The sequence below is a fragment of the Molossus molossus genome, unplaced genomic scaffold, assembly GCF_014108415.1.
Source record: "Molossus molossus isolate mMolMol1 unplaced genomic scaffold, mMolMol1.p scaffold_m16_p_1, whole genome shotgun sequence".
Lineage (NCBI taxonomy): Eukaryota > Metazoa > Chordata > Mammalia > Chiroptera > Molossidae > Molossus > Molossus molossus.
Window position 1 is genome coordinate 69,910,847 of NW_023425344.1, and position 15,584 is coordinate 69,926,430.

The 15,584-nt window shown below is 38.1% G+C and overlaps 1 protein-coding gene across 2 annotated transcripts in view; it reads left to right on the top strand.

Moving 5' to 3' along the window:
* The window catches only part of CCSER1 (coiled-coil serine rich protein 1), a 723,258-nt gene extending 709,376 nt beyond the window's left edge, over positions 1-13,882 (top strand). The window contains exon 10 of one of the 2 annotated variants that reach the window (XM_036243021.1): positions 13,029-13,882. In XM_036243021.1, the coding sequence (XP_036098914.1) occupies positions 13,029-13,088 (60 nt within the window). In that variant the 3' untranslated portion in view covers positions 13,089-13,882. The remainder of the gene's footprint in view (positions 1-13,028) is intronic. The other variant, XM_036243030.1, reaches the window with a different exon arrangement.
* The last annotated feature ends 1,702 nt before the right edge of the window (positions 13,883-15,584 follow it).

The window sequence follows — 15,584 nt, forward strand, 5'->3', positions numbered from 1 at the left end:
CCTGCAGACCAGAGAGGCTCAGGTTTGGTGTCCACTAGGGTCACATACCAAAAAGAAAAAAAAAAGTCAGAATAATAAAAATGTTTACCCATAGGGGAAGCAAGAGGGAAGTATAGAATAGTGCAGAAGAGATGACAATGAATTGAAAACTTTTGAGTGTGTATTTTAATATTGTTTTCATGAGAAAAAGTAAACAAAAAGTTTAAAATCCCCTTGAAATAGATAAACTTAATTGTACATCAAACTGAGCTCATAACCACAGGGAAAAGACATTTTTAAAGTAGTTTGGAACCCTTTCTCTTGTTGTATACCTTTAGCTGGCTATTGTTTAAAAACAAAGACACCCTGGCCGGTTTGGCTCCATGGTTAGAGCGTCGGCCTGCGGTCCAGAGAGACCCGGGTTCGGTTCCCACTAAGGGCACGTACCTCAGTTGCAGTTTGTCCCTGGTCCTATTAGGGTTGTGTCAGTCGCAGCCACTTGATGTGTCCCTTTCACGTCGATGTTTCTCTCTCTCTCTCTCTCTCTCCCTCCCACTCTATCTGAACAAAAAATGGAAAATGTCCTCGGGTGAGGATAATAAATAAATAAATAAATACATACATACATACTACAAAAAAAATCTAAAACTTGATTTAGTAGTGAAATTATATTGCTACTGTAATAATAATTTTGAAGCTATTTATGTACAGTGTATGATTCAACTAATAATTCAATCAAATTTTACTAGTACCCAAGGTATTTCAGGATGAGAGAAAAGAAATATGACTATGAAAAAACCTTTATATAATATTCAAATAGAAACTATCAATATGAACTCATAATTTACTAAAAATATATTTTAGCTCTGTCCACTAAAAGAGTATAAAGCAATAGTCAGAAAAATCTAACCTGAAATAATTCAGGCTTATAGGTCTGACTTTCTGTATACAGTAAACACAGGAGGTAGATGGATATGTAAAACCATTCCACAAGTCAACAAGACAAATTCCAAATGAGCAGTATTCTGAGATAATGGACATACATCCCTAAAAAATAAAATGTCATTTAAAAAATGGGGAATGACTTGTCTGGTGCAGCTCAGTTGATTGGGCATCATCCCTGTGCACCAAAAGGTTGGATTCCCCGTCAGGGCCCATGCCCAGATGCAGGCTCCATTCCCAGGAGGGGCTGTGCAGGAGGCAGCCGATGATGTTCCACTTTCACATCAGTGTTTCTCCTTCTCCTTCTTTCTTCCTCTCTCTCTAAAAATCAATAAAAATATTTTAAAAAATAAGAATTGGGGGGATTATCATTAGTAAAGAGACGAAAGAGATATAATGACAAATGCAATGTGTGTGTGTGTGTGTGTGTGTGTGTGTAGGGAGAGAGAAGAAAGAAACAACAAAAAAACAGCTACGGCAACTCTTAATTATGACTTTAGGTAATAACCTATTCAGGTGTTAATGGTACCAGTTTTTCTATTTTTTGACATGCTTACAATTTTTCCCAGTAAAATTAGAAGCAAGGTTTATACAGCATGTAAATGCATGTGATGATGGTACAGCACTCAGCCGTGGGTTGGGCAATTTAGCAGTCACATTTATGTGAAGGACATTGAAGGAAATTTGAATAAGGCAGCTATTCGAGAACATAAAAATATATCAACATAGAAAGATAGAAGTCATTGATGGGAGGAAAAAGCAGCAAGTATAGTAACTTAAAAAAAAAACATAATATAGCCCTGGCCAGTGTGGCTCAGGGGTAAGAGCATTTCCCATGGGCTGAGGGGTCCCAGGTTTGATTCTGGTCAAGGGCACGTACGTCAGTTGCAGTTCGTCTCTGGTCCCGGTTGGGGTTGTGCAAGTGGCAACCAATCTCTCTCTCTCTCTCTCTCTCTCTCCCTCCCTCCTTCCCTCCCTCCCTCCCACTCTCCCTCCAGGTCTATCTGAAAATTAATGTAAAAAATATCCTCGGATAAGGATTAAAAAACAAACCACAATGTACTGTATGTGGTCTCATTTTGGTAAGAAAATGTAAACATGAATAAATAAAACTTGATGGGATTACATCTGGTTGTTAGGGATATGGAATTTTACGTTTATTTCTGCTTATCTCTTTTTCTCACATTTTGTAATGAATATATGTGCCTTTATATTAATGTTTGTGATATTTCAGTGTAGAAATATATTATTTTAAAAAGCAAACTCCCCAACACTGCCATAAAGATATGAAATGATATTTATACATTGTACTTAATTTCAAGTGCTACTTTCATACAAAATAAAATAATTTGAAAAATTTGGGGGAAACAAAGTTAAAACTTTTATTCTGAAATAAAATTATTAAAAAGTGAATATTCAATATTGAAGTTTTCATTTTTCTAATTTGATAATACATTGAATGCATTATATATTTAAAGCCCAAGACAATCTAATTGTAACTGATTTTCTTAGTTTACAATATTCCCAGAGTGGTTAATCATAAAAGAGAATTGTATTTTTCAAATTATTGTTGTCTCTCCAGAGTTGTCATGGGGAACCGTTTATTCTCATTAGTTGAGATTTAATATTTCTTTGTAGTTGTCTCTGTTCTACCAGCTAAACATTAGCAAAATAGTGGGGTTTTTGTAAAACCTCGCTGTATGACAAGTCCTAGAATATTATAAACTTTTATGTGAGAGAAAGGTTAGTATTACATATTTTAGTGACATTTATGTCTCTGAACATCTTCAAGCTATTATATTTCCCCCTTCATTTCACTAACATTTTCTAAAATATTAAAAGACAGTAAAAACACTACCTAGGGATTTTGGACAAAAGCACATTTTGTAGAGCATTAAAACAATCAGCAACAGGACATGCTTGGCTAGGAGGTCAGGATTTCCTGGTAAGGCTAACAAGTCATAGGCCCTGCTCTCTAGTGTAAAGCGGCCTAGCTGAAGCTGAGTTGGAGGATTGTGGTTGGTGTATGTTAGGTTTCCTAAACAGTGAGGTGTTTCCGCAAGTGTGGGTTGACTTAGATTTAGATTTGTAAGGCAGCTAAGGCCACTGGGGCAACCTCCATTTCATGGGTCCTGATACACACATATCCTTTATCAATCGCCCCTTTCTTATCAATGCTGTCAGTTGTACTGAGAGTTGTACTTAGAATATTCGTCAAAATGTAAGGTATTAGTGCCATTCCGAACTACCACTTTCGGCTGATGTGGGAGTCAGGTTGTTTCTCGGACTGGAATTCATAGGTCAGGATATTGATGTCTCTGTCCCCGAGCTGACCATTTTCTCCATCCCTCTGGGCATTCCAGGCAAAGGGAGATTACTGTCTGTTGCCAGCACTGCTTGCATGCATTTAAAGCCTTTGAGAGAACACGGTGCACCAGGAAACCTATTAGAGAATGACACACAGGCTAATCCCTTACATTTGGAGGGTACGCTGAAGCCACAGTTCCCATGATCCAAACCAACTAGAATCAAATCGATCCAAGAAAGACTCCATTGAAGGAGTCACTTTCTTTTTTTGTTATCCTCACCTGAGGACTGTTTTTTCCATTTTTTGTTCAGATAGAGTGGGAGTGAGAGAGAGGAAGAGAGAGAGAGAGAGAGAAGCATGACGTGAAAGGGACACATCGAGTGGCTGCCACCCGCTTGACCAACCAGGGCTGGGGACAAACTGCAACCGAGGTACATGCCCTTAGCGGGAACCAAACCCAGGTCTCTCTGGACCACAGGCCGATGCTCCAACCGCTGAGCCAAACTGGCCAGGGCAGGAGTCAGTTTCTGAAGCCAAATGGCTTGTTCTGAGATCTTCTGTAGCTGAATCTCAACTTTCCCAGAAGTGATCATCTAAGTGCAACAAATGGTGTTGGTCAGAGAACAGACACTTCTTTCCTCAGCTAAAAGATAATCAGGGGCGATCCTACTATCAAGAACAGCTAGACTAAGAGAGTCCAGGGATTTTTGTGGGCAGCTGTTGCTTTAGCAGTACGTTCTGCAATATCTTCAAGGATTAGGGAGAGGGTCCTGATCATAGCCTCATTTGCACTTACAGCCTACCTGGCCAGGGGAGTAGGAGTCCGCCAAAGGAAGAGAATCTGGAGTCATGAATGCCTCCTGGTAATTCCTGTTTGGCTCAATAATACAAATTGAGGGGCATTGGCCACTGAGAAGTCTCAGTTTGATAGTAGACTGTTAAGAGTACAGTTCCATAATGCAAATGACACTCCCTGGTTAAGCATCAGCCATCTGGGCATTCATAGATAGACCCAAGAAGAATATTTTTCCTTAAAACGACTACCAAAAACAAAAACAAACAATAAAAAAAAAACCCTTCTGGGGAACAAACTACTCCTATTAAAGCAGTGTTGTTATTCATTATTCATGGATTCATTGCCTGGGAATTTTTCATTTATCCAGATGAGTATGGATCGCATTTGGGAAGATAATTTTCTGTTCTAAAATATAAACACTTAACTGTGCAGGAAAGTACTTGTAGAAAAACATACAGTTCTGGGCCAGGAGCAGTTTGTATGTAGAGAATCATAAGAACATGGTGGTGAGAATGTTTTTAAAGGTATTTCTGTCTGAGCTTGTACGGTTATGACAAGACAGGTTACTGCAAGGCCCGGGGTGTTCGGACTATAAAAGTCAGACTTGGTAAGGAACTTCTAGGGGAGCTGATTGCAGTTCATGGTGACATTGGGAATGGAGGAAAAACTGGTCAGAGGGAGGACCCGGTGTATTCATCATCATGGACAGATCAGAGTTATTGATGGCAAATCCTGCAGTCTAGAAGGACATCCCCATTAGCAGTGTCCTGGGAGACGTACAGATGACAGTACGATCCTTCCAGGCCAGTGCCAGCATAAAGGTAACAAGGACAGGTTTTATGTTTGAGGTTCAAGTATGAAGTCTTGACTTGCCACTTGGTTGGACATAGTTTACTTGAGACAAAGGCTAATGGCGGGAATATGAGCCCTGGAATCGAGTCATGCCCTCTTCATTTGAGGGATGTGGAGCCAGGGTCCCATGCCTTGAATCCTGGCTGCGGTGCTGGTGATGAGGAGCACTTGATAGAGTCTCTACTGGAGGTACAAAGGCAGATTATTTTTTTTATGTCTCTTCAATGAGACTCGAGTTTCAGGTTGCGAGGAAGGAAGTTAATAGAATCTGGGTTTGGAACGGCTTCCTCCACCTGTTGGAAATATACCTTAGTGTAATACATGAGAGACTTGCAATATTGTATCATTTCAGGACAAATGAGAGACATGTCAATATGAGGTTGGACCATAAGGGACATGAGTCTTCCTGTGAAAATCTCATAAGGAGTTAATTTGTATTTTCCGTTTGGTGTGCTCCCTGCAGTAAATGGGGCTAAAGGTACATTTTTAGGGCATGGGAGTTCTGTGGATTCTGAACACTTTGACAGTTCAAGTTTGAGCATGTCTTTGGGTCTTTCAACTTTTCTCTGATGATTGAGGATGGGTGGGACCATGGCAATGCCACCTGGTATGGAGACTCTTATTGAGGGACTGTACAGTTTGTCCAGTGAAATAGGTCCTTTAGTCATTGGAAATTTCTCTAGGTATATCTCAAGTTGAGATAACATGTTCTAAAGGGTTCTTATTGTTGCTGCTGTTTTTTGGCAACAGAAAAGGAATTGATCTTTCTACACGGGAAGGCTTCAACCCATCTAAAAAATAAGCAAACAATTACTGGTCTATATTGAAAAACCTTGTGCCAGAGCAATCGAATGACATCCAGTTGCAAATGTTCAAATGCTTTCTTCAGGGTCAGAGTTATTCCCACTGAAACATGGATGGTTTACCAGGATTATGATTTTGACAGGTCTTGCAACAATTAAATAGTTGCAGTAAATTTCCTACCAATATCATCCCTTAATTTGCATTATTTTTTTTTTTTCCTGTTCTTTAGTGTGACATGGGATGTAATGTATGGAGTAGGAGCACCTCATCAGACTCTGGGAGAATCAGGTGGCCTTCCTGACTCTGCAGAGCTGGGAGGTCTCATTGAATTTATAGCCTTTCGCTTTCTAGTATTGTTGTGCCCCTGCAGGCAAAGTAATTTGTTGTGAAATGCTGACCTGTGGTGTGAGAAGTTGAGTTAAAAAAGCAATAGGGCTTTGGACCATGCAGTGTATTTCATCAACCTCGGGATGCAGCAGCTTTGGCATGAAAATATGCCAATACATTTTTTGGTACTTGGACTTAGTTCCTTTAGTGCGAGTCTCCATCTTAATTATATTAAATTTTAGAGGGAAGTAGAATGGCAGAGAGAAGTTATTCTACTTGCACCTATTTTCAATAGTAGTGCCACTTGAAATTAGAAAATTTCTGTTTTCATAACATTCCAAAATCACGTACTGCACCAACGGTGTAGTGGCTGTCTTTGTCAGTGTTAATTGGTTTTTTCTTAATGGTTGTGCATGCTCTGGTCAAGGCAAATAATTTTGCCTGTTATGCTAAATTACATTGTGGAAGCGGTCTTCATTCAATGAACTCATATTCAGCAGTGACTGTATAACCAACTTAATATTTTCCCTGCTTCTTTTTGGTATAGGACCTGTCCACATATAGAATTTAATTTGGGTTATATGCTTTAAATCCAGACATAGGTAATTAATTGGAAAATATGTCTCAGTCACATTCTTCTCTCTTATCTGATAAGAGAAATAAAGTAGTAGGATTAGGATTTTAAGATGCACGTTAAATGAAGATAAAAGCAGGCCATGAGTAAAGAGAAGAGTCTACTTGAGGAAAGATGTTGAGCTGGAGCTGAGTTTAGAAGACTCTGAACAGCATAAGGTGTTTGGAGATAAACATAATTTCCTCAGGTCAGATATGCTGAGGCTTGTACTAATTTAGCTCAGCTGTGACCTCTGTAAGCCAGTTTGTGTAAGCTGTAGCTAGTGAGTCTAACTTTTTAAAAAATTATTTAATTAACATCTATTCACTGGTATATTTACATAGAAAGCAAAGCCATGCATGACACTATAATATGCCATAGGTCTCATTCTTTCTCCTTTGTCTTGAGTTAAAACTCCTAAAGGCTGATTCTCCTTGCATTAGCAATAAGGTACAAGACTGGTCCAGTACTGGGGGATTTGGGTCAATATATGGAGGAGTAAGGTAGAGGACTGGTCACAGTTGGGTAGGTCCAATGCTGGGGTAATTGGAAGGGCTGTTTTAAGGTCAATAAATACTTGTCCATGCTGGTCTTTCCATAGTAAGAGCTCGGTGTGGAGGTCTTGGTGTTCCATAGAAAGGGGAAGCTGCCAAGAAAAAATTAAGAACCCAAAGCCAGCAATATTCCACCTGGCCTAAAGGCCTTCTAAGATTTTTTTTTTTTTTTTAATTTTGATTTTGGAAAGTTTTGTGTCAATTACATACACTTTGGAAAGAGTGAAATTTCCTGAGTATTTAAGTTATGTCCTAAACTGTGAACAACCTGTTTGCAAAACTGGTTTTTCCTTTGAGGCCTTGTGACCTTTGTTTGCCAACTGTTGGAATAAATACAGGGTGGGGCAAAGGTAGTATTACAGTAATTTGTATGGAAAATAATGCAATAATTAATAAGTAATAATATAAGAATAAGCTCTGTTTTTTGCTTACTCACAACTATAAATCTGCTTTTACCCCACTCTGTATATTAAGTCTAATTTAGAGGCTTCCTAATGGGAGAACATAGCATCAGATCATCACATATTATAGAGTAAGATGCCTGTGGGAATTATAGGATCCTATTGATAGAGGGCTGGGAAAAATAGGTGGGAACTTCCATAAATCCCTGAGGCATTACAATCTAAGTATATTGCTGGTTTTTCATTTAAAAGCAAATAAATTTTGTCTCCTCGGGACCACAGGGATGCTAAAGAAAAGTGAACATAAGTTTGCCACTGTAAATCATTTAGAATTTGTTGGGACCTGTGATAATAATGTGTTTGGATTGGGATTTGACAGTGGGGGTGAGCCCTTGCATAGCATCCAGTTTTAATGGATAGTTAGTCAATTTAGGCAAAGGTTTGGTAGATTCTGTTTGGACTTTGATGGGTTCAGCCCTCTTGATTCTTCACTGTCTGTTAATGAAGTTGCCAGAAAGACTAGGGAGCTTCAGTTAACTCTAGAGTGTCATAGGGGGACTCATCTTCAATGTCATCTATGGCAAATTGTAGAGCACATAATAATTCTTATTCAGGTTGGTCAGGATTCGAGGATTATTTCTCCCCGGGAGTGAAATGTGTGCCCTTGTAATTTAGATAAAAGATCTTGGCTGGTTAAATTCAAAGGGCTTGAGTTACAAAGTCAAAAAGTTAATTGTAGGAGACTGGTCCTAGGGTCAGTCATCTGGGCTGATTTTGATGGATAGTCTCTTTGTGTCTTATTGAAACCCTCACTATTTTATATTGTTTTTCACTTGGAGGGGTGCTTGCTTTAAAAAGCTGAAACTCAACATAGGTAGGGTCACTCCTGTATCTGCTAAAGCTGTATCTGTTTCTCCATTTATTTTTATTTGAATTTCACTGTGTTTATTTTAGAGGGACTATAGAAAGCAGTTCTGTTCATTTCCCTAGGGGCCCTGTCACTGTGGTCATTTTGGAGGTATGGAAGATAAGTCCAGCATATGTTGCTCTGGGGACAGTTTCTTTTCCACTGTCCTGTCTGTTCAGAGATGTGACATGGGCCTGGGGGCCAGGACTGTTTAGGTCAGGTCCCTTGAAGTTTAAAATGATAAGGCGGCTTGTTTGTTGGCTGAGACCCATAGAGTTGCATGGTCATGGGTTTGATGGGTTTTCTTTTCTAATACTAAAGGACAGTGAAAATATTCAGCCAGAATACAAACGTCATCAATATTCATGGTTTCTCCTTCTGGTCTGTTGTGTCAGTCATACTGGAAAGATCTAGGAAGAAACCACTCATAAAAAAGGTACTTGAGGGCAAATTGATTTGGGGAAGTTGTATCAGTAAAACCTGAGTATCTCAGAAATAAAGATTTGAATCTAGTTTTACAATCTGCTATTGATTCATCCTTGGTTTTTTGTTTGTTTGTTTGTTTATAAGATTGAACAAGAGTCCAGTTTATTCTTAGTGGAAATTCTCTGGGAACAGCCCTTAGAAAATCTTGAGCCATTTTATGAGCTCATCTAGCATCTCTGGCAGTGGCTTGAACTTCTGATCTAAGTTCCTCTTTAGGTTTCATCCCGCCTGACTCTCTAACCAGTTTTGGGGCCCACCAGAATGTATATCATTTGAGCTAGATCAGGGAGTCCTGGCTCATGAGCATTCATCAGGATTCTAAATTCCTCGGTAAATTTTTTGAGGATTCTCCTTTGGTTCAGGGCTTTTACTACAACTCAGAGTTCAGCCTTGGACCATGGTGTAAAATTGAAAGTGGTTTAGTTTGGGGAATAAATTTAAGGCATCCTTGTCTTTATTAGGATTTTCTATTGGCTGAGTTAAAAAAGGAATCGAGTGATAAGATCTTCAGAATGGAAAGGGAGCTCCAACTATGACTTAAGCATCTCAGGGTAGTTAGGAAGAAGGAAGGGGGAAGACCAGGTACAGTCCAGACTAGAGTCAATGAGTGGATTGTCTTTTCTGATTTTTTAGATTACTATTGTTTTAACTGTGTGGTGGCTTTTTGCTATGAATCTTTAAGTGACAAATTTTTTATTCAGAAGTTTACACATTAGCATAGCTATCAAAGAAAGTATCCGGTTCTTTTTGTTTATTGTTTAAAACTCTACTTTCAAGGCTCTTTATAAGTATATAACTTTGTCTAGATTATAAGAGCCTCTGAATTGTCACTGTAATTCTAAATTATCTTTGGTTATTTGTTGCCGATGTATTAGGAATAGACAGTTGTTTGCACCTAATTTCTTTAGCATAAAAAGGGCAGGAGTCCTTAAAGGTGCGCTATTGCTTTCTGATTGGGAAGTGGCCATGCGTTTTTCTTGTTGAACTTATTTTTTCTAATATAAGCAAATTTCCTGTTTCTGGCTGCCAGTGCATAATTCCCAATACCTATAAGTCTTATTGTAGAAATCTGGAGTCTCATACCCTCCTTTTCAACCTGTGAAAAATCTGTAGTCTCTCAAACGCTGATTTTCTAGCGGGAAGGTTTAGAACAAACAACATCATGGAAGAGCTCAGAATGCAAAATAAATGGAGCTTAATCTGAGAGAAGCTTATGGCAGATCCTGGAGGGGCAGCGAACTAACCGGCTCTGTGGGTACCTCCGTCTGTGTCTGGGAGGCAGCCTTGGAATCTTCAGCGGGTTTCTTCAGATGGCATCCTCATCTCCAATCTGTCAAATGACAAAAGTTTATAATTTAGTAATGAGTTTGATGTCCTTTATTCAAGGGAAGGAACCATGAATTGGGGAGCCAGTGCCTCACAAGCAGTGGGGCCTTCTTTCCAAGAGATTTGGGGCAAGAGTGAGTTTTATGGAGCATTGGAAGCAGCATCACAAAAGGGAATGTGATTGACCGGGAGGGCAGGGATCGCCTGGTCAGGCTGCCAGGGCCTGTGTGCTAGGGGAGGATGAGCTAGTTAAAGCTGAGTTGGAGGAATGTGATTGGGTATGCTCAGTTTCCTAAACAATGAGGCATTTCCCACAAGTGTGGATGGACTTAAGTTTAGATTTGTTGTGGGTCAGGCCACTGGGACATCCTCCAATTTTGGAGAGCAGAATTCCACATTTCTAAAATACATAATATATAAAAAATATATTTCCTCTGTTTTTTTCACATTTATTCAACTAGCATTTGGGGAACAGATACTGAACATTGGGCTTCTTTTAAATCTTTATCTTGATGATTCTGCCGACTTTTATTTTATAAATGTGTTTGGTTGGCAAATACATATTGCACCTCTATATGATGTACAGTAGCCCTGTGGTTACTTTTTTCATGAGGTATTTCACTGTTTTCATGTAGACAGTCATTTTTTTTTTTTTAAATTAAGGGTACTCCAGGCACTGAGATTATAGCAGTGAGGGAGAGACAAGTTCCCTTTCTTCATAAATTTTATATTCTAGTAGATGAAGACACACAATAAATTATAAATGATAGAACTACACAAGAGAATTTCACAGTAATAAGGTTCATGGTGGAAATAAGCAGAAAGATGAAACTAAGAGATGAATCAGGTGAAGAGGAGATCTTATACCTAGAAAAGACTCATCAGGAAAGACCGTCTGAGGATGTTGCCCTTGAGCTATAACTGGAGTGATGGGTCAAATGTTAGCAAAACCGGAACAAGAATTTCAACAGGGGAAATCATATTATGAAGAATAGTTGCCTTTCAATATTGCTTGCTGCTTTAGGACTGCTTTACGTTGGTTTTGATCTTTTCCTCCTACTTACAGGCTCTATACATTCTAATCTATATAGTAACACAAATAAATATGCAAATATAAAGCAAAAGAAAAACCCCACACAGCTTACATTGTGTTATAATTAAAATTCTCTCTCTCTTAATGGCTCATTAGGCTTAAATGATAAAATTCTCATTCCTCAAACAAGCATCCATAGCAGCTAAAATTATACCCTTCCCTGTTTATGCAATTTTAGCTCCTACTGTTCCTAAACATAAACCTTTTATCCCACTTAAACTGCTCCAACATAAATTGCTATGTTTTGTCTCTGCTGTTATAGTTTTGGTTTGTTTGTTTGTTGTTTTTAACCATTGCATCTGGAATGACCCTCCCCTATAATATATCTCTTATTTGTGGCTAGGCTCTAATCCCATATCTTTGATTTGAGTACCCAAACTGAGAGTGATCTCTCATATCACAGAACTTCTTTTTTTTTTTTTTTAAATCCTCACCCGAGGACATTTTTCTATTTTTTGTTCAGATAGAGTGGGAGGGAGAGAGAGAGAGAAACATCAACTTAAAAGGGACACATCGAGTGGTCGCCACCCACTCAACCTAATCAGGGGCAGGGACAAACTGCAACCAAGGTACGAGCCCTTAGCGGAACAGAACCTGGGTCTCTCCAGACCGCGGCCAACGCTCTAACTGCTGAGCCAAACCAGCCAGGGCTCACAGAACTTCTTTTGAAGTTATCAGTCATGTATAACCTACTATCCTGTAGTTGTCAGTACTACATAGTATCAGTTCTCTCTCTCCCTCCCTGCCAACTCTCTAGGCCTGCCAGGGGTTGTCACAGTGCAACGAACTACAAGCAGACACTGCTTGGAGTGAGGGGGAGTATTTCAAGGGATCAAATGCTCCAGATCTCTGGATGCAGCCCAATCTACTTGCAAAGTGGTTCTCGAGGTTACATGGTGTTTTAAGTAATTAAGTCCTCAAGATTGCTTCCTTGCTGACCTTACAGCCAAGCCCAGCATACTTCCTGTTTCAGCTGTCTCTCCCTGTTTTTAGCAAAGATACATAACAAATACATTCACGCTCAGGTGCTAAGCCCATTGGGTGCTTTCAGGGCAGAGTTCCAGCCCATCATGCGTACCTTATCTATTCACATGTATACTTTGATCCCTGGCTGGCCAGGCCATGAGAATGCATACCTCAAGGTTACAGTTTATTCATCCACCAAACCCCCAACCCTACATATTTAGTGGATTGCCACTAAATATGGTTTACAACAATATCAGGAGAGCCATGTGACACTTATGTGTTACCTAATTATTTAACTTTTCTGAAGTTTTTTACTTGAAGAATATAAAGATTAAAGAGTTGAGTAAAACTGTTATTTTTTATTCCACTTTACAAAACCAAGGAAATAATAAAATTTAGTACATTAATTTTCTTTCTTTCATATTGTGTTAAATAGTAAAGTGTCTTTAGTTGGAAATTGGGAACCTGTAAGCATTACTGATATAAATATTTTTAGTAAAATTTAATAGCAATATTGACTTCGAATATCATAAATAGAACAGTTTTATGTTGGTCTGTGTTTTTTTTTTATTTAAGTGTTTAAGCATTTTATATGTTTGTATTAAATTTTATTTTATTTTGTTTTATTAATTTGATGTCATTCATTTATTTATTTTTGTTTTCTTCTTTTCAAGGCCCTGTGGAATCCTACATGCACTGAAGGTTTATTTAAACCAGTATATATTTCAACCTAGGTTAAATCATTATTTGACCATAAGGACTCTATCACGCATCGGTGACATATTAAATGTTGAATAAAATCAATTTTCTATTATTCTATATATTAGCTATATCTCAGAGTATGTAAATCAGAAATGCTTCCCTTCCAAATATATCACACATTTGCTTTCGTACAGAATTTCATAAAATGTTGAGGAAAGTTATAACTAACATATTTCTACCTTATTCTTGTACTTTTAAAACAAAACAGACTTTTATTTTACACTTCTTTCTATGTGCAACTATTCTAGAATGTAACATTCCACTTGGCAGTACATATTTTTTGTTCAAATTTCTTATCCATACCATTTGTCTCTGTGGTTTTTGTCTTCATTTAATTTCACCACATATTCTACGTATATTGGATTAGTTTGGAAACAGTGCTTCTAGTTTCCCCCATCCTAGTGGAACAGTTTCTACTGAAGAACTAAGTTATCTCTAATTTTTTTTTTCTTGCATTGAGATAAAAAGATGAAAGCAGGATGTCTTCAAATGGAATAATGAAGAATCTTATTCTGACTGTAGAAGGTCAAAAACTGTATCACTAAACAAGTGAAGAAAGTTTATTAGATAGGGAGCTTATATGGTGGGAAATTTCTTGAATGTGTCAGAAATGAAAGCCTATCTCCTAGACTTGGCATCGCCACTTGACTTTGGTTTGTCCCTTATAAATTGACTTTCTGTTATAGTTCACTTTAATTATCAAATAGCTAGGAAGCAACAAGGTACTCTTTGTTTTTGTTTTTTTTAAATCCTCACCCGAGGACATTTTTGCATTTATATTCAGATAGAGCAGGAGGGAGAGAGGGAGGAAGAGAGAGAGAGAAACATTGATGTGAGAGAGACACATTGAGTGGTTGCCACCCACATGACCCCAACCGGGGCGGGGATGAACCGCACCCAAGGTAGGTGCCCTTAGCAGGAACCAAACCTGGGACTTTGTGGTCCATGGGCTGACACTCCAACCAATGAGCTAAACTGGCCAGGGCGCAACAAAGTACTCTTTAAGGTTGTAGTTTATTGCAAGGATAAGTGACGAGCCCAGAGAATGGCTCACTGTTGTAGGCAGGGTGCAGGGAAACAAAACAGCCAGAGTGAAGGGGAAGAAAGCAGGTTGCACTGAGTTCTCTGTTTTGCAGTGAAGCAATGAAATAATCATGGTTAATGGTGGTAACATTCAGAATTATGTTATTAAAATATTTTAAATTATTTGAATTATTATGTAACATATAATATGCATGATCGAAGGCTGGGTTTAAACCACGTTATTAAAATAAAACTATAAATATATTTATTTACATGAAAACACTATGTCTCCTTGTTGACTTTGTCACTTAAAGCATCCTTTTATGATTTAAGATGCAAAAATCTCTGTTCTCTAACAGTTTTCTAGAGTTCATTCTTATATCCTATTTGTATCTTTCTTTTTATTGTATCATTTTGTATTTGAAACCTTTCAATGTAGATAATGTAAGAAACTTCATCACCTAAATAAAGCAAGTCCTTGATAAAGATTTTTATCAACTTGAATGGTCAATATCATTTTGAAGAAGACGAAATGATTCAATTAAATATATTTTGACTAGGATGCAAAGGAAAAACAATTTTGTATTAGCAACTAGCTTAAGTCAATAAAAAAAAGTACTTGTTGCCTTAAAAGCAATATAGCAGAAGCTGTCAATACAGACTAAAAAAAATGACACCTATCTTAAAAGGTACAATTTCATGATTTCTCTTTAACATCAGTAAGACATTTCAGTGGTGCTTACTCGGAACATTTTTTCCCCTCATTTTATTTATGTTTTGCTGGAACTTGGGCATCTATCGGTGAACATGTAAATTACAGGTTAATTTTACTTTTTTTAAATATGTTTTTTATTGATTTGATAGAGAGAGAGGAAGGGAGAGGGAGAGAAAGATAGAAACATTGATGTGAGAAACATTGATCAGCTGCCTCCTGCACACCCCCTACTGGAGATCAATTCCGCAACCCCCACATGTGCCCTGACCAAGACTCAACGGGAACCTCTTAGTCCATGGGGTGACACTATCCACTGAGCCACACTGGCTGGGCAGGTTAATTTTACTTTGGAGAAATACATTCAGATTTTCTCACAATGTTTATTATATAAAATGTCTATTTATAAAATGTTTTGTATTTATTTGGTTACATTAAAAGTGAATTAAAAATAGGTGAACATGGGGGTGGTGGTGGTGTTAGAAAAATGTATAGGAACCATTGTAATTACTGTACTATATCCCAGGGTGCAATAAAACCAAGGTTGATAATTACTCCCCAAAGAAGAGGTATCAAAGCGCATCTGACTGTTGCAAATGGTGCAACATTAGCATTTCCTGATGAAAGGAAATATTATGCTTTACTATTATGCCTGCACATGTATCTAAAATACTCAGACAGTCACTAACTAAAAATAAGAGATGGACAAGCCTGATTATATTCATTTGCCAAA